The sequence below is a fragment of the Strix aluco genome, chromosome 2 (genome assembly GCF_031877795.1).
Source record: "Strix aluco isolate bStrAlu1 chromosome 2, bStrAlu1.hap1, whole genome shotgun sequence".
NCBI classification, from domain to species: domain Eukaryota; kingdom Metazoa; phylum Chordata; class Aves; order Strigiformes; family Strigidae; genus Strix; species Strix aluco.
Window position 1 is genome coordinate 69,681,625 of NC_133932.1, and position 25,382 is coordinate 69,707,006.

The 25,382-nt window shown below is 38.7% G+C and overlaps 1 protein-coding gene across 3 annotated transcripts in view; it reads left to right on the top strand.

Annotated features, from left to right (window-relative positions):
* RGPD4 (RANBP2 like and GRIP domain containing 4) overlaps positions 1-25,382 on the top strand; it is a 40,011-nt gene that overhangs the window by 434 nt on the left and 14,195 nt on the right. For 2 of the 3 annotated variants that reach the window (XM_074815184.1, XM_074815183.1), the window contains exons 2-21: positions 2,336-2,403; positions 2,878-2,989; positions 3,913-4,065; positions 4,889-5,119; positions 5,550-5,695; positions 7,133-7,325; positions 8,016-8,106; positions 8,956-9,165; positions 9,678-9,856; positions 9,942-10,117; positions 10,434-10,557; positions 10,919-11,080; positions 11,401-11,538; positions 11,629-11,775; positions 12,245-12,427; positions 12,511-12,594; positions 13,111-13,249; positions 13,411-13,508; positions 14,047-18,634; positions 24,106-24,273. In XM_074815184.1, coding sequence (XP_074671285.1) covers positions 2,336-2,403; positions 2,878-2,989; positions 3,913-4,065; positions 4,889-5,119; positions 5,550-5,695; positions 7,133-7,325; positions 8,016-8,106; positions 8,956-9,165; positions 9,678-9,856; positions 9,942-10,117; positions 10,434-10,557; positions 10,919-11,080; positions 11,401-11,538; positions 11,629-11,775; positions 12,245-12,427; positions 12,511-12,594; positions 13,111-13,249; positions 13,411-13,508; positions 14,047-18,634; positions 24,106-24,273 — 7,390 coding nt within the window. Of the gene's footprint in view, positions 1-2,335; positions 2,404-2,877; positions 2,990-3,912; positions 4,066-4,888; positions 5,120-5,549; positions 5,696-5,728; positions 5,986-7,132; positions 7,326-8,015; positions 8,107-8,955; positions 9,166-9,677; positions 9,857-9,941; positions 10,118-10,433; positions 10,558-10,918; positions 11,081-11,400; positions 11,539-11,628; positions 11,776-12,244; positions 12,428-12,510; positions 12,595-13,110; positions 13,250-13,410; positions 13,509-14,046; positions 18,635-24,105; positions 24,274-25,382 lie in introns of those variants that run through there. The other variant, XM_074815185.1, reaches the window with a different exon arrangement.

Here is a 25,382-nt window from a genome sequence, read left to right on the forward strand (position 1 = left end):
CCGGCCCGGCCCGGCTCGGTGCGGCCCGTGGTGGGGCCCCTTCCCGCCTCGCGTGGCGCCAGGCCTGAGCGGCGGCTCGCGTGGGGCGGCGGCGGCCTCCTGGGAGGCCTCGCTGCTCCTGCCCTGCCGGGGAGGGGGCAGCCGCTTTCCGCGTGTACTGCGGCTCCCCGCGCCGTTACGGGCCTTGCGGCGCTCGGGCTCGGTCTGCCCTTCCTCATCCCCGGCGGGAAGGGGGGTTGTGGTGTCTCTGGGTGTATTTCTGAGTCCGTATTTGTTCAGGGGCTCTTGAAGTCCGGTGAGGTGGGGGAAGCTGCTGTGAGGAAGGGTGTGTATGGGGTTTCGCTTGCTAGAGGTGCTTCCCCTAGGCAGGAGCAGTGGTTTACCAGAGCTGTGCACCTGCCTTTTACACCTGGTAGGTCCTAGAGTAGTTTTAAAGAGTCCACTAGCTCTCTTAAGTATGAGTACAGAATTTCTTCAGTTTTGTGAGAGCATGGTTGCTAAGTTTCCTGAATTTCTTTTTGCAGAAATAAGAAACTCAAATAGGGAATATGCGAGACTTTCAGTTTTCTTTTATGTGCCATGTGGTTGATATTTTTGTCTGTATGACTGCTTTGTGAAGTAACAGTATTAAGAGAGGGAGAGCTGGGAGAAAATAATTTTCCTAATGTATTTTAGTAACTGGACAGAGGGATGAGGAACTGCATGATTGGTTACTATTTTCTATTATATCTGGAAAATGGTGTACAGGTCACAGGAAGCAGTCTGATGCAATTCATGGGAGCTATTTAATCCTGAAAGATCCTGTCTGCTGCTCTGAATTGATTTTATTGCAGAGGTAGAATATTCAGCAGTGTGTTGTATAGTGTGAATGCATCCATGTTCACCATTATGCAGTAGGGTCTTTATGCAGGGCCTGCATATATCATCATCATTTGTATCTTTCCCAGTGGCAACAAAGTTGTCCGGTGACTTTGTTTAATTGACTTGGGTGCTGCTTAGACCAGACACTGTCAAATACATCACTGCCAGAATCAGAGATGCTCTTTAATCGTTTTGATATTCACACTGAACAACAACAACAACAACAAATTATTACTTTTCTGTTGTGCTTAAGGCCAACTGATGCATATTTAGGGTGGAGGGTTTTTGTTTTGTTTTTTTAAGTAATGCTTACAACTAATTGTATAGCGCAGTCAGTGGTGGCAATCATTACTGGTTTTCTTGTTGTGTTGATTTGGGGGGACTTATAGGGCTGCAAAGCATTTATTTTGAGGTTTCTTTTCATCAGTGTTTAAAAGGAGATGCCAAGTGTGACTCTACTCTGACATGTGTCAATGTTTCCTTTTTATAATATGCTTGAAAAATACAGACTGAAACCTTGAAGTATCTTAGGAAGCCTGCTTTCATTCTAAACCACTTCTTAAAATTTTGCATGAATAGCGGGTATGGAAGATGGAAGGAGGCTAGTAATTCAGGTGTATTCAAAATGTACACGCTTGCTTGGAATCATAGATGTAACTCGTTCCAGCATATATTGGTTCACATGTAAAATCTGCTTTTGAACTGCTACTGGGAGCTCAAGCTTTAAATTTCTGTCCAGTTGACTTTTACCTTGAGGTTTTTGCTTGTGACTTAGTTCTTGCATTCATTCCTTTCATGCTTTTCCTCCTGTCCATGCTTCTGCCATCTTGCTCTCTGCCTGATTCTTTTAGTTTTGCCTTTGTTGCTTCCTTGTTCTACCCCCCCAAAAAATACCTTTGGAGATGTTTCACCTTTTGCCCATAGAGTGCGTATGGTCAAGTTATCTTAGGCTGACAACATCAGAAATAAACTACTGCATAAATATCTTTTACCCAAACTGAGAATGACTTGGGTAGAAATGACTTTTTCCTCAAACATATTAAAACAGTAGTGTCTGATGACAGTGTATTACAGCAGGGCTAGATGACAGGTCTTTCTTAGTTTATAGGATTTTTTTTTTCTTTGCTACATTGCAACAAAAGAGATTAAATGTAGCTGACCCGATTCTTCCCCTCTCTTTAATCAGAAGTGTTTATGAAATGCCACAGGTGTAAGGGCTTGTTGCTTGCTTCGCTTGTAATCTCTATTTTGTCTAGTAGCCTTTCCCAATTAAAACTCTTACTGTTTCATTCTTAATCCTACATCTCTCAAAACCAAACTCTTAAATGTGAGGTAGGTTTGAGCTGATAACTAGTTGTCAAATTCAGTCATTTAAAAGTATTATGCACTGCTGAAAAGAAGGGTCACCCTATTGAATTATTTTTAAAGTACCATATGTCTAAAGTATGTCTGTCATGTTTTTTTTTTCCTTCAGAAATCGATGAAAGGATTCCTCTTTGCTAAGCTGTATTTTGAAATAAAAGAATATGAACTTGCTAAAAGGTAATGTGTTGATGTATGTTTGTTTTTCTGTTCTCTAAAGTGTAAGAGAAAAGTTAAATTAGTATGAAGTAGACCAGAGAAACCAAGATCAATATCATGCTGTTTTAAGGTAGCAGTAAATGTGGGTATTAAGTGCCATTTCAATCTTTATAAAACAACTTAAAAGTAGATTAATTATGTCGTGCTGAAAAACTTACCTGGGTCAAATGGCTTTTTTGTCTCATTGCATTATGTAGTTCTTACTGTTTCTGCAAACTGCTGCTTTTTTTTTTTAACAGAGAAATACACTGGCAGTAACTAGCATCTGGACATGTAAAACAATGTTGTTTCTTACTTTCAGGTCCAGACAAACTATCTGGAACAAAATATGTTTATACTTTCTGTATGGCAGATTAAGTTATCATTATAGCTTGGGGGGTGGGGAGTATTGTTGAAAAATATTGGTCAGGTAACTGACTTTTTTCCTTTCCATAGGTATATATCTACATACCTCAATGTACAAGAGAGAGATCCCAAAGCACACAGATTTCTTGGACAGATTTACGAAGCTGAGGATAACATAGAAAAAGCTTTTGGGTGTTACAAGGTGAGTACTACGCTGACCCATAATGTCCTGCTTTATTCCTTTATAAATGGACTTTTAAAATCCTTTTGTGCTGGACATTCTCAAACCCACAGAAGGAAAAATGTTCCTGGGGAAAATGTATTATGTATAAACATTTGGCAATGGAAGGCATGTGAAGCACTGCAGAAGAGACTCTTCACTTGATATCACTTGCTTCAGTAGTATATTTTAAGTTGATTCTTTGTTGTTTTTTTTTTCTGGACTTGATCTTTGTGCTACGTGCTGTTAAATTCTTCCTGTGCCATACATTGCCTTTTGGACTAAGGATCTGTAACTGTTGTAGAATTCCTTAATGTGGACTGTGATGACAATAGGAATCTAGTTGCTACTAGAAGACTGTAGGCCTAGTGTGGTTTTTTTGGTTGGTTTTGGAGGGGGTGGAGCAGAAGGGAGGGGCAAATTAATTTTGATTAGGCAAGCGTATAAATGTCAAATTCCCAATTGAAATGTCTTTGTTCTGCTTTTGGGGAGGAAGATGATGTGCACAAAAGTCTGGTTGCCAACACAGCTCCATGAAGTACTGTCACACTTCTTAAACTGTGTACCTTAACTGTTTTGTTTTGGTTTTTTTTCCAAAAGTATCCACATCTGGCTAGACTAGAGGGCCATATAATCTTACTGCCTGTGTATTACAGTAGCTGCTGGTAGATGCAGAGGAGCTGGCTTTTGCATTATTTCTCTTATGCCCTTCTGAATTCCAGCAGTTGTATCTGGATGCTGTAACCTAATGCTGGCATTTAGAAAGGCCTTCTTAATGTATTCTGTATTGATAGATCTAACTAATTTGAATAGCTGAGTCTGTGGGGGTATAATTCTTTCCTGTTCTGTGTGGATCGTAAGATCAAGTTACTTTTTTTTTTTTCCTTCTCTGTGGTGAAAACTAGCGTTCAGTGGAGTTGAACCCAACACAGAAAGATCTTGTATTGAAGATTGCAGAGTTACTATGCAATAACGACATTACTGATGGAAGAGCAAAATACTGGGTTGACAGAGCTGCTAAGCTCTTCCCTGGGAGTCCCGCTGTTTACAGGCTGAAGGTAAATTCCAAATTGCTTCTGTGGCTCAAAGAAACTTTCAGCATCTGACTGGAGTGCTTTTTGCATGTCACCTCCCACAAAACTTCCTGGCTAAATTGTTTTAGAATCTTTAATATTAAATCTATTAGATGTTACTTTCTTTGCAGTCTGACATTTTTATCTAGCTTTCAAGAAAGCTGCAGCTACAGGCTTTCATACTCTTTTTAGTGTTTCAAGGTTAATCCTCTTCAAAAATGCTGAAGAACTGTGTTGGTTATCACATCTGAGAAGTTGAGACTAGATAGGCACTGCATGATATTTCTGTTTTGTCACCTGCAGGAAGGTAGCAGGCCCGTGAACTCAGACTTTCTTGCTCTACACTGCTTTTTTGGTTTTAAATCTGTATTATGGCCAACTCTGCAGAGTGTGAGAAATGCTGTAATTTTCAAGTACTGTGTAAATGCTTTGTCATGCAGTCTGTCTTTTGCACAAGTATATTAATTTTGTGTAGTTAGGCAGCAACCATATTGAAGTCTTAAGATGTCTGTTGTTTTTAAGCAAGGTAGTCTATGGCAGGGTATGCTGTCACTGAACAGCACTGGTCTGACAAGCACTTACCGTTGGTAAGAGGCAAATTCTTCTGACGATTTTCTTCTATGATAGTTACCTCCATTTTAAAATATTTGAGTATTTCATCAAGCTTGATGTAATGCCTGAAAGCTATTAAGAGTAGTGTAGTTCGAGTGGTGTAGTCTGTGTAGTGGAGGAAAGAAAACCGGTACTGTAGCTGCTGAAAAGACTCGTGGGAAATGAAATATTAACATGTTGTCTTCATGTTTAACAGGAGCAGTTATTAGATTGTAAAGGTGAAGATGGATGGAATCAGCTTTTTGACTTGATTCAAGCAGAACTTTATGCAAGACCAGATGATGTCTACATAAACATCAGACTTGTTGCACTCTACCGTTCAAATAATAGATTAAGAGATGCTGTGCTCCATTGTCAGGAGGCAGAGAAGAAAATACCTTTGCAGTCAAGCTTGGAATGGTGTTCCTGTGTTGTAGAGACATTTGAGGTGTTTAATCATGTTTTGATCCTGTGATAGTCCTCCATATCTTTTTAACCGGTCTGTTTCTCTTAGTGCCATTACTCTGACAGCTATTTCTCAAGTGATTTAACTCCTTCAAATGCAAGTCTACTGAAACCAGTGGAATTACAAAATACTTCTTGGGTTTTTTTAATTGGAATTTTCTCCCCAAAATTAAGCCTTATAGAGCTATTGAGTTTCTAACTTTAAAAGCTGAGTTAGATACAGCAGTTCCATTAGGGATAAAGTTGCTTGGGCAAACAGTTCCCTGGAACTTTGCTGCTGAAGAGTATGTTAAGGTCTCACCTGTGAAACTGGATTATGCAGTAAATGCTACTAATATGTTTTGGAGAAGTACTGCCCTTGCCTTCATGGAAAGATGACTGTTCCTTATCCTGTGATGAACTTTCTTCTTTAGGAATATCTGGAATCTGTACAAGACTTGGAGTCTGATAAAAATAACTGGAGAGCCATCAAGAAAGATCATCTGCTGGCCTATACCAGCTTTGTCAAAATGACACTTTCTTCTAGAGATGTTCAGGAATGCAGAGAGGCACTTGAAAGGTACTGTTTTAACTTCCCCATAGTAAAAAAGAAAATTCTCTAAGAATTCCCTTTTTTTCCAGGTCACAGAACATCTACCAAACTTCTGTGTCACTTCTTAACTTGTTTGCGGATGTGAGAGGGGATTCTTTGTGCTAGCTTTGTAATGGTTCTTACTGGGTTTGAGCCCCAGGCTATCTTTTGATGGAGATGCAAGCCTTGTTTGAGTAGTCAGCACACAGCCATGGAGAAGACTCATTGATATCCTGGGTCAATTAACTTTGTACCTTCTTTTACTTCTGTAAGAGAATGTAGGTCTGTACTTTGGCAATTCAGTCATCCAGACTTCCCAGGCAATTTAAAAAAAACCCCACCCAACAACAACAATAAAAAGCCAAAACCACCGCTTGTGTATCAGCTTTGTCCTGGTCATTTTGGTCTAAAGTAACGCAACACATAGTGGAATAGTTAGGAACTTTAGGTGTATAGTATAATTGGGAGGGAGGAAGACACTTGCAGTAAGAAGACTCTCCTTCATGGGAAACTGGTGGTGTTGCAGAGCCAGCTAAGCCAGCTGACTTTAAGGCATATCATCTGTGGCACACCTAGAGTAGTACAAAACAGTGTTTGTAGTCAATATATTGAGTAAGATCTGTGTTCCTTTCTTTGTTATCTTTCTTACTGGCTTTTATTGACTTAGCTTTGTTCCCCAATTACACAATGGCTGTTAAATTGTCTTCAGTCTGTTAATCTTGAGTATTTGAAGCAATACAGACAATGGAGGAATACTTAATACCCAAGTATGTTTTATTTTCTTTTTCTTCTCTAACATTGACCAGAACCATCTTGGGTTTTCTGCAGCCATTTTATTAGAGCTTTTTAAGGTGATTTCATCTGAAGCACTTCCAGGTCATGGCAGTGCTTACAGCCATTATAGTTTTGTCAGGTAATTGAAAGAGTGTTTTTAACTGCTTTCTGGAAAGCCTCTCCTGAGTGGAGGTTGTATACTAGCCTGCAGCTACTCAGATTTCTACAGTACCTTCTATTTTTGAAGAACCTGTCTAGCTGTATTTTAGGCCTTTCTGATAAAGGAAGGAAAGGGAAGAGCAGGGTGACTGGTGCCTCCTGTGTGTCTCTAAATCTGCAGTAGTGAATAGGTTTATCCACGGGGTTTGGGAGAATGGTTTTGAAAGCAGCTGTGCGAAGATGTGCTGAAAAAACACTGTAAATATCTAGGTAATACTTAATATGTTTTACTTCAATAAACAGAAGTTGGGAGCTTTTGGAGTTTGAGACCATTATTGTACTTTCTAGTGCAACTTGGGTTTAAGCAACAGAGACAGTACTAATCATTGATTCATGAAGTTACTTGATTCACAGTTAAATAACATGAACCAAAACCATCTGCTGTAGCTTTTACCAGGACTCTCTTTAGAATTAATCTTCTCTACATTTTAGTTTTGATCGTGTGCTTCAGTCAGTGAAACCATATGTGAATGGGGCTGATGAGTTGTCTCGTACCTTTGTGGAAATGAAAGGACAGCTGTACATGCATGCTGGAACTTTGCTACTGAAAATGGCCCACCACAATGAGGCACAGTGGAGAGCTGTGTGTGAACTAGCAGCATTGTGTTATCTGATAAGTTTCCAGGTAAGTAATTTTTCAGTTTAAGCCTTTAGTTGATGCAGTTCTTGAAATGTTCTTGCTGTGTTGCACTCTGCGTTCCTGAGATGAACTAGTGTTAGTGTGCTGAAGGAAAGACTCCCTCCTCACTCACCAAACCCTACTCTTTCACAATTCTTTAAAAGTTTTCAAATGACATGAATAGGGTAAAAGTGTATCTTCAGCTGTTTCCCTTGTCCAAGTGCCTTGATTCTTAAAGGCTAGTGAGTTTGTTTCCTACAGTATATTCCTTTCCTGTGCACATACAATATTAGGCTTGTCGCTATAGGGAGCGAAGGGGATGAACCGAATAGTTCCCATATACTTGTTGCATAGACAGCAGAACTAAGAAGTCAAGCTTAATTCTTTGCCTTACGAAGTAAAATTGTCCTTTTTATGCAGCTACTTGCATCCCAGGTGTTACTTCGTCTGTGCGTGCTTAATGTTACTTGCAATAGTTATAATTGCCCACCTCGGGGTTTTGTGTGTTTTGGGTGGGTTCCCTGTTCCCTTCCCCACTCCCTGGGATATGTGACATAGTACCTTCAGAATGAATAATGTATTTTTTTTTCTATAGCTTTCTAATGTTAAAAAGAAGCTCGTTTCCTAATTCTTAAAACTAATTTAAATGATCTGTTCTTATTGTGAAAAAGCTGTAACAATTTTCTCCTTCACCAGGTTCCTAAACCGAAGTCAAAACTAATAAAGGGGGATCAAACTGGAAAAGATGTGCTAGAAATGTTGGCCTGTGATCGCAAAAGCCAGTCTGGTAATAAAAATAGCTACATAGTTCCATTTTAGTGTTATGGATAGTTACTTTAAAGGCTGAGTGGCTTGTTAAAGAACACATTCGTTACCTTGAAATGTGATGTTAACACTTCAATATGCAATAAAACCTTCTAGATTCTGATTACATATGTGAAACAAAACAGTAGTTTGATCCTGACACCTGAAGTTTTTTTCTCTTTTGCATGCTAGTAGAGTGTATTGTCTTTTTTCAAGTGTATTTTTTTCCTCCTTTTGCCTCTCTACCACACTAAGATAGAATTTAACTTTCATGGTCTCTTAATCTACAGGCTTCTGCCTGCTGATACTATTTTGCAAGTATTGTTAGCTCCAAGAGGAAAAGAAAACATGACTGTTTCCCTGTCCTTTCCATCCTCTTACTTACTCATCATCTTTGCTCTTCTTGCTGCTGAGAATAGACAGTTTTTCTGTTTACAAACTCTTGCAGGACCTAGATGAAAACAAATGAACCCACTAGACATCACGTTCAGTTTTTTCAGAATGGATTTTGTTAAGACAGACTTGTATTACAGCTACTTCCTTTAAGGACAGTTGCAATGCCCCTAGAGTAGTAATAATAAGAAGATGGTTTTGTTTTCCTGAAGAACTGGATTTACAGATGCCTTGGGATTGTTGTCACTAAAAGCTTGGAAAGCCTATGTGCTGAAACACTGACCTAATTACAGAGAGAACATAACAATCTGTAGGTTTCATAAGGGGAAATCCTGATTCCCGCCCAGCCTTCAGTAGCAAAAGCAGACCAGTGTATCAAATATTACTTTCCTTATGTTCACTGCTTTATTTATGTGAAGTGATGATTTTTGTTTTCTAGGTCATATGCTGCTGAACTTAAGCCATGGCAAGCAAGACTATTTTAAAGAGATTGTGGAATCATTTGCAAACAAGAGTGGTTCATTTACGTTGTTTGATAGCCTGTTTGAGAGTGGAGCTTCTAGAGAGAGATCTTTTATTGGCACAGATGATATTGGAAATGTCAGTACACAAGCACCAGTGCAAGCGGAACTTAATAAATACGATATTGGTAAGAGGTGTTAATTTCCGAAACTCAACACAACTTTCTGTACCAGAAGCTCTTCTACAAATACTTCATATTGCAACAAAAGACAAATATCTGAAGTAACTGTCCAAAGTTGCCCTAATGGCCTAGGCAAGACTTAAACTTAATGCAAAGTAAAGAAGTGGTTATTGAATAATACCTTAAATATTTTGGAGAAGTAAATAGGTTTGCTAAAAATAGCCACCTATTGGACTGAATACCATGAGGATGGAAGTGAAGGGAAATCTGAGACTCAACCCTTAGAAGCTTAACGGTTTGATGGCTTGAGCACTTAGATGAACTGTCTATTTAATATGTTTGGCTAATTTGAAATTCGTAATCTTCCACAAGTGAAAATTGGAATCTGAATTGGTCATTGATCTGCAAAGTATCTTCAGCTGCTCTGACAGTGAAATGTGAAACCCAGCTTTGATCAGATTCAAGTCCTGCTGACTTGTAGGAAGTTGACATCTGCATCCAACTTTGTTTTTGCACAGGTGCTGTTCAAATGCACAATGGCAGTCTCCAGCACCTTGTGTGGCTTGGCTTGCAGTGGAACTCCATGTCAGTCTTACCCCCAATGCGCAAATGGTTAAAACAGCTCTTTCATTTGCCCCAAGAAACATCGAGACTTGAGACAGATGCTCCTGAATCCATTTGCCTATTGGACCTTGAAGTAAGTAAACTTCACAAGTTCTTAAGTGTATGATTTAAGTTTTTTTTTGGTTTTTAATACCTTTTATTTATTTTTACAAAAACAGGTATTCCTACTTGGGGTGGTATTCACTAGCAACTTGCAATTGCAAGAGAACTTTAATTCTCACTACGGCGTGCATCAGCCTCAATTCTTATTGTTGCAAGTGTGCAAACAGCTCTATACGGAAAATCAAAGATCCTGGTGGGATGCCGTTCGTACTCTTACTCAGAGAAAAACAATGTAAGGCTTTTTCAGTTTGGAAATGTTTGACCAAGCCTTTAGGCAGCTTCTGCTACAGCGGCTTGGATTTGTCCTGATAGATACTTGTAAAGTTAAATTTCTTTTTTGACATATTTTGGACTATGAAGCTTTGTTACAGTAGGGACTTGATATACTTGAAAGACTTCTAAAAATGGAATTTTCATTTCTAACAATGCATTTTTAAACTAGAGGCAGGTTAGGACTAAAACTGCAGGTTATATTCATCAAGCAAATGACATGTGAACAGATGAAAAGTAGAGAATGCTAATCAAGGAATACTTCTTCTGATATTTAGACCAGGAACAGCAGCAAAACTGAGGCTTACCGTACAGCGTGGAATAAGTACTCTGCGAACACTGGAGAAGCATGGCCTTCAACCTGCCTTAATTATACACTGGGCAAAAAGCCTGCAAAAAACAGTAAGCTGAGATTGTTTTTAAATATGTAGATGCTGAAGTGTTTTTCTCCCTTATTTTCCAAACTATAAACAGACTGGGGAGGTGGAATCAGATGAGAAAGTATTATTGAGAACTGCTGTTTATTTTGTCAGGCAGATTAGTTGCTCTAGTCACCCTATGAAGTACTCTGTCTTAAACTGTATTGTTATTGTCTACATGTATGTTACTTTACGTAGTTCTTGAGATAAACCTCCCTAAGGTTTATCTCAAGTGTCGGAGAAGCACTCAAAACTTTTCAAGAAAATAGGGGAAGGATATGTATGAATAGCATTTTGACTTGAATTTGTTGAAATTATGTGTGCTTCTGTTCCTTTTTCACCAGGGCATTAACCTTAACTCCTTCTATGATCAGAAGGAATACATTGGACGAAGTGTCTACTACTGGAAGAAAGTTTTGCCTATGCTGGAGACTATAAAAAAGAAGAGGAGTATTCCTGAACCTATCGATCCTCTTTTCAAACACTTCCATAGTGTAGACATTCAGGTACAGATTGAATAAGCCAAAGCTGAAGTAAGAGAAGGTCTATGTCAGAAACTTACATAGTTGTGGGATTTCTCTCTGTGTTGTACAGCTCATGCTGTTACTACTATAAAACTTAATGGTTTGGTAATATCAGTCTCTGATAAAGGGGGGAAAAATATCTCCTTACAACTTTATTTTTGCCTGTGTATATGATTTGAAGACACTGAACACCCTTAGTACCAACTTCCTTTAAAAAGCATTTTCCCTGTATTACAGGAAAAAAAAATAACGGTTGCATTATTCCATTGTTAAGTATGAGTTGTCTTTCACTTTCTTCGTAGGTCTTTCAGGTTGCGGCGTATGAAGAAGAGGCACGTATAGCATTTGCAATATTGGATGCAGTTGATGGCAAAACTGATGATGCTTTATTAGCATTTGAAGCTATTAAGAATGTGGTTTCATACTGGAATCTTGCCATGGTAAGTTTATAAATAGCATTACCCTGAAATGCTTTCCTTTATTCAGTTGCCTTCTGACTGATCCTAATTAATCTGCATCCTGTTTTTTAGATCTTCCAAAGAAAGGCAGAAGATGCTGAAAATGATGCCATACTGCCAGAAGAACAAGAAGAACATAAAACCTATCTTCTTAAAAGCAAGCATTATCTAATGAAGATCATTGAGGAAAGCTCCTCAGATATGTTAGTAGCTGAGAAAGTAAGTAATTCTTGCTTTAAAAAGATTTGGTGGCTTTGATTACTGTTTCAAAATGAAACCGTTTGCATTTCTGTTAGCTTTTTTAGACCAGGCTTTGCATTAAGGCAAGTTAAACTTATTTCTTAAGGCAAATAACCTTTTTAGCACCAGTGGGCTGATAAACTCTGGGTAACTTCTGTAACCTACCAGATCATGCAGTATTCCAACTACTTTGTGGATGAAGACTTTAATGTAAACAAATAGTTTTTGCCACTGCCTTTTTATAGAAGTCAATAGTTTGAAAAAATAGAATTAATGTTTGTGTGAATTGTTTTCTTGCAATAATCTTAACAGATTAAGAGCTTTGCTGAAAAAACAGTATTTGTGTAATGAAAGCCTTGTGAATTGTTCAGGTAGAATTCTGAATGTCATCTGTTTTTGTTCTGAGAGAGAATTGTAATTGTGACTCCTGTTTCAAATAACTTTCTAGCTGCCGGTGTCTATTGAAACTGTGAGGGAAATGCTAGATACAGTGATCCAGGAACTTGGTGAGAATGGAGAAGAGGGAAATCCTGCCTTCAGAAATGGTCTGTCACGAGCTGTAGATTCAGAGATGAAACATTCTACTCCATCACCAACAAAGTTCTGTCTTTCACCGACTAAGAGCTACAAGGTATATTAGCCAGCTGGTATTTCAGGGTATTGTTATGTTTGAAGAAAAATACACAAGAGTCAATTAACTTTTTTTTTTCCTAGTTTTCTCCTAAAACTCCTCCTCAGTGGGCAGAAGATCACAGATCTATACTTCAAATGATCTGTCAGCAAGTGGAAGCTTTAAAGGTAAACAATTTTGTCACCATATTCAGTGAAGCATAGTTGGCCTTTTAGTTATGGTAATGATTTAGTGATAATAGTATGGGCAACTTACAGTTCCTAGACTACTACTTAAATTGGTGGAATTATCTTCTGTAAACATCTGACTAAATTGAGTGCAAGAGTAAATCTTTTTGCTAAAAAACTCTTATTTGGGATTTGGGCAGGAGTGCAAAGGCAAACCTGTCTAAGGACTTCATGCAGAAAGAGTTCTGCTTTTATCAGCTTGCTAGCTTGCTTCTCATCCACTTGGCTCATTTTTCTTGTTTCTGGCTTTAGAAAACAATCTTAGTATTTGTACTGCATGGGCAGATCTTGGATGATTCTGGCAGGTACTTGGTAATTTTTAGTTGTTTGGTTTTTTTCCCGGAGGTTGAACATGCTTTTAAATAGCAAGAGGGTAGGGATGATTCCTTATGTTTTCTTCTACAAATACCTTTATCATATATACTTACGCTCTTGATTGGCACACTGTCTTGACAGAATGAAATGCAAGAAATGAAACTTAATAATTCCAACTCAAATGCATCATCTCATCGGTGGCCTGCAGAAAGCTATGGAACAGATACAATGTCAGAGGGTTATCAGAGAGCCCAAAATCTTCATGAAGCTCCATTAACAGGTAAGTTGTTGCTGAATTTTTATCTAAATGCTTAGCTAAACCAAGTAAGACTTTTCAAAATAAGGCAGAAATGTTTTAATGATTCACAATTAAAAACTGATTGTTGGGGAGAGTCCATTCAAAAAAATCAAGTATAAACTGTTCCTATTGTTACTTTTTAGTTGCTACCACTGGCCCATCTGTTTACTACAGCCAGTCACCTGCTTATAACTCTCAGTATCTTCTCAGAACTGCCGCAACCAATGTAACACCAACGAAGGTGAGAACAAATCTATCCACTTAAGCTACTTACAATGATCTACTGAAAATGACTGCTTTTGATTCTGTATGTAGTTGGATTTGGATATAGTTGCAGTTCCTTATATAGTATTTGGTAAACTTGGACTTCTAGGGATAAACTGATAATTTACTTTTCTGCCTAATTTTTGGCATGTGGGGCTTGGGAGGAAAAGCTGTCATGTCTGTAATATGTTAGTACGTGTCCCCTACAGGGTATGTATGATAGCACTTTATTTTTTTTCCCCCTGAAGTAGTATGACAAAAGAGAGTGGGGTTTTCAATGCTTTTTCATTAAAAACAACCCACTCATCTTGTGTCCCTTTTTCAGTGTTTGTTTTCAGATGCTCTTCAAGATTTAAACTAATCAGTTTAAACTAGGTTAAAATTAGTTTAGATTTAAACTATTGAAAGTATGCCCTGCTTTTAAGAGTACATGTTGCATGGGCTTCGGCACGGTAAGACTTCATCCTCTGTGTTACCATAATAAGCAAAGCAATTGTTTTCTGCTTTTTGTTTAGGCTCCTGTCTATGGCATGAACCGACTTACACCTCAGCAACATATATATGCTTATCAACAACCGATGCATACACCGCCACTGCAAAATACTTCTGCTTGTATGTTTTCCCAAGAAATATATGGCACACCTCTGCGTTTTGATTCTCCTGCTCCTGGACTCATTTCACCTCGTGGGGGTGACGATTATTACAACTATAGTGTTCCACAGGCAAGCACAAATCCACCGTTGCCTGAACCAGGCTATTTCACAAAGCCTTCAGTCCCACCACCAGCTTTAAAGCCTGCAGAATCAAAAGTGATAGAATTTCCAAAATCTAAATTCGGACAGCCAGGAACAGCAGAAGGATCAAAAACATCTCTGCCAACACCAGCACAGTCGAGTCAGCCAACAACTTTTAAATTCAACACTAACTTCAAGTCCAACGATGGAGACTTTACTTTTCCTTCTCTTCAAGTTGCGACGCAGCCTCCTAATGCAGCTTTTAACAGCAGTGAAAGCCTCCTTGATCTTCTGACATCTGATAAACCTTTACAGGATGATAGATATATCGAACAAAAACCAGTTAACGATCAGACAAATAGTCAAAGAAATATCTTCAGTTTTGGCAATAAACACACTTCAGGCATCTCTTTTCGAGAAAGCGTGGGACAAAATGCACACAAAAACCTGGGTTTTGAGAAGAGCGATATGTTTAATGTCCAAGAACCCAGCAAGCTTGTATTCATGACTTCAAATTCAGATTTGGCCAATAGAAGTCATGAAACAGAGGGAGGAAGCACTCATGGTGGAGACGAGGATGATGATGGTCCTCATTTTGATCCTGTGGTGCCACTCCCTGACAAGATTGAAGTAAAGACAGGCGAGGAAGATGAAGAAGAATTCTTCTGCAACAGAGCCAAGCTCTTTCGTTTTGATGCAGAATCTAAAGAATGGAAAGAAAGGGGTATTGGAAACGTGAAAATACTGAAACATAAAGTATCTGGCAAATTTCGTCTCTTAATGAGAAGGGACCAAGTGCTGAAAATCTGTGCAAATCACTACATAAATACTGATATGAAATTAACTCCAAATGCTGGATCAGATAAATCATTTGTATGGCATGCTTTAGATTATGCAGATGAGTTGCCAAAACCAGAACAGCTTGCAATTAGATTTAAAACACCTGAGGAAGCAATGCTTTTCAAAAGTAAGTTTGAAGAGTCACAGAATATTTTAAAAACCTTGGGATCAAATGTTGACACAGCGGTGACTCAGAGTAGTGGGACTGCAAGACAAACGACAGATCAGGACATCAAGGAGCCTAGCAGATCCGTTTCTGGGACCCTGAACTTTGGCTTTCAGTTCCCAAAAGATGGGGTGAGCAGTGAATCTGACAGCAAAGGCAGCCTTACAGCCACACCAGCTGCGTCTGGCCCTACCACTTTTTCGTTTGGAAAGGAAGCCCCGCAAACTGCTGGTGGGTTCGGGCAGCATCTCTTGAAGAAGGATAAGTGGGAGTGTAAAGTATGTTTAGTTCCAAATGAAGCAACTGCAAAGAATTGTGTAGCATGTCAAAGTCCAAATTCAGATGTGTGGGAAACACATGGCACCCCATTAGCTGACTCTGCGGCAAGTTTCAAAGACAGCGGTAACACTGTGCAGGACAAATTTGGGTCTGCTTTTGCGAAAAAGGAAGGTCAATGGGACTGCAGTGTCTGTTTAGTAAGAAATGAACCCACTGCCTCCAAGTGTGTTGCCTGCCAGAATCCAAACAAAACTAGTACAGCGGTATCTGGTCAGCAAACTTCCTCTAAACTTGGCCAAGCAGTTGCTCCAAAGGCTATACAAAATGACTTGGGAACAGCTTTTTCTAAAAAAGAAGGTCAGTGGGACTGCTCTGTATGCCTAGTCCAAAATGAAGCAAAAGATGCGAACTGTCGTTCTTGTCAGAATCCAAACTCTCAAAGTCAACCAAATGTGCCTATACCTACTGTTCAGGCATCCGCTGCTCCCAGGTTTGGTTCCCTTGCTGATGCAAGTAAGCCACAGAAAAATGGATTTGAAGGGCTTTTTGCTAAAAAGGAAGGGCAGTGGGATTGTAGTACTTGCCTTGTGAGAAATGAAGGTTCTTCACCAGCCTGTGTAGCCTGCCAAACACCAAATCCATCTGGTAAGCCCGCCAGTGATGCTTCATCAACTCCTGCTTTTGGCTTCAAAGGCAAATTATCTGAACCTGCTAGAGAACAGTTGGGAACAGGCTTTAAGTGTGATTTCTTAGAAAAGGGCTTTAAGTTTGGTCATGCTGAGCAAGGCAAGACACCGACATTTACATTTCAGATTCCTTCTGATGCTGAAGCTAAGTCCGCAAAGGAAGGATTTAGCTTTTCAATACCAGTGCCTGCAGATGGATTTAAATTTGGGATACAGGAGTCTAGTAAAAATACCACTAAGAAAGATGAGCCATCCAAAGAGTGTACAACTGGCTTCTTAAAAAGCACTGATGAAAAAGACAAAAAGGAACCGCCTTCAGATGGCGGAATTACGTTCCAATTTCAAGAAACAGCAAACAAGGAGAAAGGTGACTTTGTTTTTGGGCAGAATAGCAGCACTTCTACTTTTGCTGAGCTTGCAAAAAGTACTCCTGCAGAAGGTTTTCAGTTTGGCAAAAAAGACCCTAACTTCAAAGGCTTTTCAGGTGCAGGTGAAAAGCTGTTTTCTTCACAGGATGCTAAAACAGATCACAAAGCAAACACATCTGCTGACCTTGGCGAGAAGGATGATGATGTGTATAAGACAGAGGACAGCGATGATATCCATTTTGAACCTATCGTTCAGATGCCTGAAAAAGTAGAACCATTTACAGGAGAAGAAGATGAGAAAGTGTTATATTCCCAAAGAGTAAAGCTGTTCAGGTTTGATCCAGAAACAAGCCAGTGGAAAGAACGTGGGGTGGGCAACCTGAAGATTCTTAAAAACGAAGTTAATGGCAAAGTAAGAATATTAATGCGGCGTGAGCAGGTACTGAAGGTGTGTGCAAATCATTGGATAACAACAACAATGAACTTGAAACAGCTGTCTGGCTCAGATAAAGCATGGATGTGGATGGCCAATGACTTCTCTGATGGTGATGCAAAGCTGGAACATCTGGCAGCAAAATTCAAGACGCCAGAGCAGGCTGAGGAGTTCAAACAGAAGTTTGAAGAATGTCAGAGGCTACTACTAGATATACCACTGCAGACACCCCATAAACTTGTTGATACAGGTAGGACAGCTCAACTTATACAGAAAGCAGAAGAAATGAAGTGTGGCTTAAAAGATCTCAAAACATTTCTAACGGATGACAAAACTAAACTGTCAGAAGAGGAAAATGTAAACTCTGTTTGTGCCAGCAGTACTTCTGATCTGGTTATAAAGCCGCATGCTGAAAGTACGGGGCCTACCCTGGAATGGGATAACTATGACTTGCGTGAAGAAGCATTGGATGATAGTGTAAGTAGTTCTGTATATGCATCACCTCTTGCAAGTAGCCCTGTAAGGAAAAATCTGTTTAGATTTGGAGAGTCTACCACAGGTTTTAGTTTCAGCTTTAAATCTGCCTTAAGCCCCTCCAAATCTCCTGCCAAACAGAACCAGAGTAGAACATCAGTAGGCACAGATGAAGATTCTGATGTTACTCAAGAAGAAGAGAGAGATGGGCAGTACTTTGAACCTGTGGTACCTCTGCCTGATCTCGTGGAAGTGACCAGTGGTGAGGAAAATGAGCAAGTTGTCTTCAGTCACAGAGCTAAGCTCTACAGATACGACAAAGATGTTAATCAGTGGAAGGAGAGAGGTATTGGGGATATCAAGATATTACAGAACTACGACAACAAACAAGTGCGTATAGTAATGAGAAGGGACCAGGTACTAAAACTCTGTGCCAATCATAGAATAACACCAGATATGAATATGCAACAAATGAAAGGATCCGATAGAGCATGGGTATGGACTGCATGTGACTTTGCAGATGGGGAAAGGAAAGTAGAACTTCTAGCTGTGCGATTCAAGCTGCAAGATGTTGCAGACTCGTTTAAGCAAATTTTTGATGAAGCAAAGCATGCCCAAGAGAGAGACACACTGATAACGCCTCTTTCCTCTCGTGCCAATACGCCGAAGGAATCTCCATGTGGTAAAAATGCTGTAGCTGTACTAGAAGAAACCACCAGAGAAAGAACTGACCTCAGCCATGGTGATGATACTTCTGCTGCAACTGTAGAGGTCGCAGAGGTGTCAAACACTTCTGAAACACCAACAAAAACAGTGGTTTCTCCTCCAAAGTTTGTATTTGGATCTGAATCTGTCAAGAGCATTTTCAGTAATGAAAAGTCAAAGACATTCACATTTGGAAATACTTCAGCCACTGGTTCTCTCTTTGGCTTCAGCTTTAATCCTCCAAGAAAGAGTGAAGACCATATTCCAGTGTCTCAGAACACAGCACAGAAAGAACTGGAAGCCTCTGAACCACCAAAAAGCTCTAGTGCTCAGAAGCCTCTAGACAGCAAGGTAGACAACTTGCCTGCTTCAACACAAGATGGACCCTCTAACTTCTCATTTAGAATTCTGGAAAAAGGTGAGTGTCAATTGAACTAGTAATTTATTCAACTGTGCAACTTACTAAGCAGTCATCTCTATGCTATTTATTACTCTTTGTTGTCCTGATAATATGTAGTTCCTTTTGGTTTTAATGCGGGTTACCTGTATCTTCACAAATTCTCAAGAGTTTCAACTACAGGAGTGAATTTTAAGTCGTAATTATTTTCATATGAAAATGTATGATACAGGATAGAGTTTTGTTAATTAGTGAGAAGAGGGATTTCAGGTAGGAGCTATAACTCTGAAGTGGTGTCCCTGAATCTCAGGCTTAAGTGCTTAAAGAAGGAGCTGTAGATTCACTTTTTGAGACTTAAATAGGTAGTTGGATTGGTAGTGTATGTACCTGAGCCCTTGCTCCCAGTGATGAAGTGTGAGAACAGCAAATGTATGCTTCAGCTAAAATTTGAATTATCCCCATGATTGAACAGACCAGTATTCTAAACTGCTCTCTATATGTTTGTTTGAAGTCTTAATTACTGACCTCTGCAATTTCAGATGTGTAGCTTAACACCAGATGTTAGCCTCTTTCCTTAGCCTTGAAAAGAGAACATGTGATTACATCCTCAGTTACACAGTTTATGACATTGAAAAAAATTCGCTTGCAGCAGTTGTGGCTGCGACATGACCACTATAATGTGCTGAAGTGTCTGTGTGAGAAGAATGGGGTTTACTAGCGTTTTAACGGTAGAGTAGTTCTCTTTGAAGGCTTCATGAGCCGCTTCCCATCAGTGCAAGATTGTTTAATCAGATGACAGGTTTTTAATTTACATATTAGTCTCAGAATTATCAAGACACACTGTCTGTTTATTAACTAAAGTATAATAAAGTGATGTGGTGGAAGATGATAGCTGCAGTCTATTCACACGGGTTGGAGAAGCTTGTGTAGAATTAACAGCTGAAATTTCCTACTGTGAAATGGAAGTATGGAATGCTTCCAGAACATAGATAAGTCTGTTTTACCCTTTTAAAATTCCAAGTAAACACTTATATCCAAACGATTTATTTTTTTAGGATTTAATTTTAGCCTTTTTAAATCTAATCCAATGGCCTTTTGGACAAGCACATCTTCCTTGCAACCCGATAGTAAAGGTATTTACATACTGCACTGAATGTGTGATAAAAACACTTTAGCAGGCATGGACAGTAACTCAACTGTGGCAAAACAGTTGGCTCAGTAATCCTTATAATTAACATGCATGCTGAGGAAGAGTACTTAAAAATTGTGTGTCTGTCTACTGTTATTTGTCCTATTGGAGAATGTCTCTAGCCCTTAGTATGTTAGTATGAGCTAGCACAATGGATGGCCCTGTTTAAGCTTTTGGTTTCTGTTTGCCTTATTTTCTGAAGGTGTCTGCCTTGCAGTTTTCCATCACAGTTTTACTGAACATGCACACTGGATCTCTAAAATGCCCCATTTCCTAAAGAAATTACATTCTTCTGTTGTTTTAGAGAATACATGTCTTAGTGCCTGAGGTCTTCCACTTCAGTGAAATATACTTGAAGATCTCAAGACAGGTTATCCATCAAAGCGCTTGAATGTATTTAGACTCTGTTGGAAATGTTTCATTTGGTTTCCCAATTATCAATATGTTAACTACTGCACTTTTAAAAACAATGAGTGCACAGAAATGAGAAAGCCAACTTCTTAGCTGCTGCTTATGTGTATATACTTCATGTATAATATGAAGTCCACCTTAGCTGGTCGGGAAACCTTTGCTGAATAACCAATTTGTTTACAATCAGAACCTGTAACTAAAACTGTTACAGCTTATAGTTTGATTCTATGTTATTATAAGACATTACTAACACTGCTTCTTGCAAGTATACTCAATTTACACAGTTCAATAGCATTTTAATTTTAAAAAGCAAATTTTTATTCTAGTCTGCAGAAGACAGTCTTCTGATGTTAGTGTTTTACATTGTTTAAAAATGTCAAAAAGTCATTCCAAACACCATTTTCCCAAAATCGTATTTCTAGAGAAGCTGTTCTTATTTAAACACTGAACTCATGTATATATGATTTAAAGTCAACTGTTCTGTGTTTTTAGGCATCCCTGTGCATGGAGTTTATTAACAATTCAGTTTTATTTTCATCATTCGATGTCCATAATGTGACATGGTTACACATTCTGTGCCAATGCATACGTGCAAGAACTTTTGCTACCTCAAATTGATTCTGTTTTTATATTGGGGGTGTGTGAGTGTAGATTGTGTGCGTTTAAAAAACAAACAAACAAAATATGCCATTCTGGTACTTCAGACTGTTCTTCACTTTTACTTTTCTGATAACTAGGATATGATTATATACTTAGTGATATATTTACAGTTGACAATTGTCTTCAGCATAGCTTTTTGGTAGCTTTGTTTTGAGCTCTGACTTAATAGCAAATGACTTTGAAAAGTCCTTTCTAAATTAAGTTTTCAAGCTACCCAATGCTAGTACAGTCTGAGACTTTCTCATGGAGAACGTCTTTTGGGGAGCAGCTTCTGACTTGTGCTAAAGCAACATTCAAAGGAAATTTAACCTCGTAAGTACTTTTGCGTGGAGGTGCAGAACTACTAAGTTTTTGTCAGGTCATGAGCTTTTTAGAAGTGCTTTACAAGTTTGAATGAAAGTTATGTCAATTGCATGTTATTGTATCAGTTACATGCATTAAGGTTTAAACTGGTGCTTTTCTCTTATATCCAGGAGATATTCATTGATGTATGGATAAGAAAACAAGTACTGTTATGGTGACTAGCTAGGTATTTAGGCCTAGGTGGTCTTACTGTCAGTTGAAACAAAAGCAAAAATACAATACACCAGTAAAAACTGTTGTGCATGGTATTGTTCTTTATTTTGTTCCTTCTATAGACTAACAGTGTTTTGTGTGGATTTTTTCCCCTGAGTAGACAGTTCTGTTATCACAGAACCAACAGTCTTTTAAGAATGTTGTACATATGCATGGCTTTTTGTTTTCATGGCTGCCTGTGAAGGTATATTTAAGCTGTTTGCAGCATTTTTGCATAAGAAAAGTTAACTTTCTTGTGGGGAGGGTGAGTAGAAACTGACTTAACCGAACCAGTGAACAACTTGTTCCGTTTTAGTATTCTGAGGGCAAATACGTGTTGTAATCTTAATCTTTGTTGTTGAACCCTTTTGTCACTTTGAGTGGATGTTTGGAACACTAGAATCTTAATCCAGTATTTGATAGATGAGCTTCATGGAGAACTTCACTCATGGATTAATCTGAAGTGACTTTTTAATGTATTTCTCTTACTCAGCTACTTTACACAAAGACTACTGCATGATAATTCTTTGGGAATGCTGTCTGTCCAGTGCGATGGACTGTATCGTCTGTTGCCAGGGTCTTCTAACTAGCGTTATACTGCTCAGATTAAAGAAAGTTCACACTTTTACCATCTATCTGACCGACTTTGGAAGACGTGTTTTGGTTTTGAAGATATATTTTTTGAAAATTCTCTAATCCTAAGGAAAGCTGTTTCTTCTTGTAACCTTTAATGGCTGTAAGACTAAATACTCCACACTTTTAAACCTCTGTGATGAACTTGGTGCAAACTTGCTTAGTTCAATTGAGACACTTGCTTAACTAATCTGAGAGAACAGAACACATACCAATATGTAGGATACCTCCATATCTTCGTAACATGGTACTAGATGTACTCCTAATTCTTAAATCAGCTAGGGTTAGTGAGTTTTTTGCATAAGATTCTGAGAATATATATGTAAACATCTATAGCCTTCTGTTATGATATGAACTTAGAAATTTGCTGTTCAGGAATTTTATCCTACATTTCCTTTATACAGGCTCAGAAGAGCTATTGAGATATAAAAAAAGTAAGCAAAAAACAATTAATCTGCAAGACTGTATGTGCTGGTAATGGGTTTGAGCTATGCTCTGGTATGTAAATGCCTGAAATTATTAACTTGTCATCAAAGGGAGAGTCAACGGGGGCAGAGTTTGGGAAGGGAACACTTTTGAAAAAAGCCTTAAATTGAACTAGTACTTTGGATTTTGCTTTTACTCTACTATTCTTTTTATTGCTCTTACTCTACTGGAAGATACTAGTGGGAAAGCTACTTTTGTAAAGCAGATTTATTTTAGTGTGTCAGACCATCAGAGGGCATGTCTATAAACATTGCACTTCTATTCTGTCCTTGTCTCCTCTTTCAGTGATGAATATCAATTTGTATGAGCAGGAAAACTGCTGTTCCTCAGGAACTGATTAGTAATCTGGTTCCTAGCTGAAGATTTAGGTTCCCACTGACTACACTGTGCTACAAACTTATCAAATATTTTCTACTGAAATATTTGCTTTTCAGTCAAATTCTGCTGACTCAAACATGGAGAACACTGATAAATAGGTTGACTTACTAAAGCAATCAAATTTTTCTTAGAAACAGCTGATGCATGGATATTGATGTATTTATGGGGTAATTCTTATAAATAGCTAACAAATTTGTTTCTCACACTTTTACCCTCCAACTTTCCCTCTCAAAACAACACTAAAACCCAACCCAAACAAGCAAAACCCTAAACAAACAGTACATGTGCTTAAACTGGTATATCCTTCTTCTGCTTCCATTCTTGTAATAAACTCAAATCTTTGTTTCCAAAGCTGTCTCGTTGTTCTTATAGCCAGATGTTTTTCTGCAGCTGGCTCTAGGCTGTGCTTTCAGCTTCAACCTTTGATTCTGCACTGTTTTTTCAATACAAGTGGAATGGGCAACTTAATGTTGAAGGAGAGAGGAGAAAAAGCTGTATAATAAAATTCATAGTGGTATTTGTCCTTGCTGGAAAAGCTAGTTAAATAGGCTGAAAGCAATATTTTTTTGTTGTTGGAACTATAAATGACTTTGCTTTTGTAACAAAAGTTTCAGCAACAGCTATTATGGTACATTGAGATTAGCTAATGAAAAGCTCAGGTTTCCCATAGGTAATCTGAAATAAGTCTATTCAGTTGCTGTTTAATATTTTCTAGAACTTAAAGCACTTTTAAACAATGCAGTAGGACATATTGCTGTAGACAACTTCACTTTTTCTTTTTTCAAGCCTAAACTTTGCCCCTCTACCTCTAGATAACACCTGTAGCCCTCTTCTCCGTAGTTATATTTTGTTTGATATGAGGACATTGGTTAAATAATCCTTGTAACAATATAAAGACGCAGGTTTCTTTCTGTTCCGATACTTAAATTCCAAAGTCAATAGAAAGGATGTAGTTGGGCATGCAGGTTAGAATTTTTTAAGTTTTAACAGGATACTCTGTCCTAGCGTCCCATATCTTTGATTTTTGTTTCCTGTGGATCAATGGAAAATAAGTAGGATCCAAATGTATTTCTGACTGCCTTAGAATTAATTCAGTTCTGTAATAATGGCACTATGAGATTATTGTTATTCCCTGTTCTGAAATGATTGTTTTAATGGTTTGCTCAATTTCTGTAAAAAGCTGAGAAGACGATGGTGTCAGAAGATGATCTGCCATCTGATGAGGTTATAATAGTTTATGAGTTAACACCTACCCCTGAACAGAGAGCTCTCGCTGGCTTTCTCAAGCTACCTTCAACATTCTTCTGTTACAAGAATAAGCCTGGATACGTGAGTGATGAGGATGATGGTAAGGAGTGCCAAAGTTGATCTTTGTGGGGAAAGGGTGTAATACACTGCACTGGTGCAGCTGCACCTCAGGCACTGTGTGCAGTTTTGGGTGCCTCAATGTAAGAAGGACATCAGACTATTAGAGTGTGTCTGGGGGAGGGTGACCAAGATGGTGAAAGACTTTGAGGGCCAGGATTACGAGGAACTTGCTGAGGTCACTTGGTTTGTTCAGCCTGGAGAAGAGAAGGCTGAGGGGTGACCTCATGGCAGTCTGCAACTTCCTCAAGGGGGGCAGCAGAGGCGGGGTGCTGATCTCCTCTCTCTGGTGACCAGTGATAGGACACGAGGAAACTGAATGAAGCTGCGTCAGGGAGAGTCCAGATCGGACATAAGAAAAAGGCTCTTCACTGAGAGAGTGGTCGGTTACTGGAACAGGTTCCCCAGGGCAGTGGTCACAGCACCAAGCCTGTCAGAGTTCAAGGAGTGTCTGGATGATGCTCTTAGTCATGTGGTTTAGTTTTAGGTAGTCCTGCAAGGAGCAGGCAGTTGGACTCGATGATCCTTATAGGTCCCTTCCAACTTGAGATATTCTGTGATTCTATGAATACTACCAGAACCATTATAGACACTTGAATATTTTGTTTGAACTGGTAGGAAATAATCCTATCATCTTCCTTATGGCCAAAAATGTACACTCAGGTCTTCAAGACAGAATGTACAATAGAGGCCCAAGAATGGCTAAAGTGAATTTGTATTGATGTCTTATGGGTGTTGACACTCACATTACCAATGCAATTGGTTAGGTAAGACTAAGTAATCCGATATTAGAGCCTAGTCTCATTTGAGCAAGAGGCTTACTTTTGTAACTATTTTTAGAGACAAATACAATGTAGTCTTTACCAAAAGGGAACAGGCTCAGGTTCCCTAGGTGCTAATGGCTTATTGTTCTTGTAAAGCAAATTCCTAGTACTAAAATGGGACATATTTTATATCTTATTGCATGCAATTAAATTACTCTTAATTTATTCAGCAGCAAATATATTAAATGGAAGTTCTGAAGCATTCTATTCAACAAAATGGAAGACAAGCCCCCTTCCACAAATATCTGAGCTTGCTAGTTCTTTTATA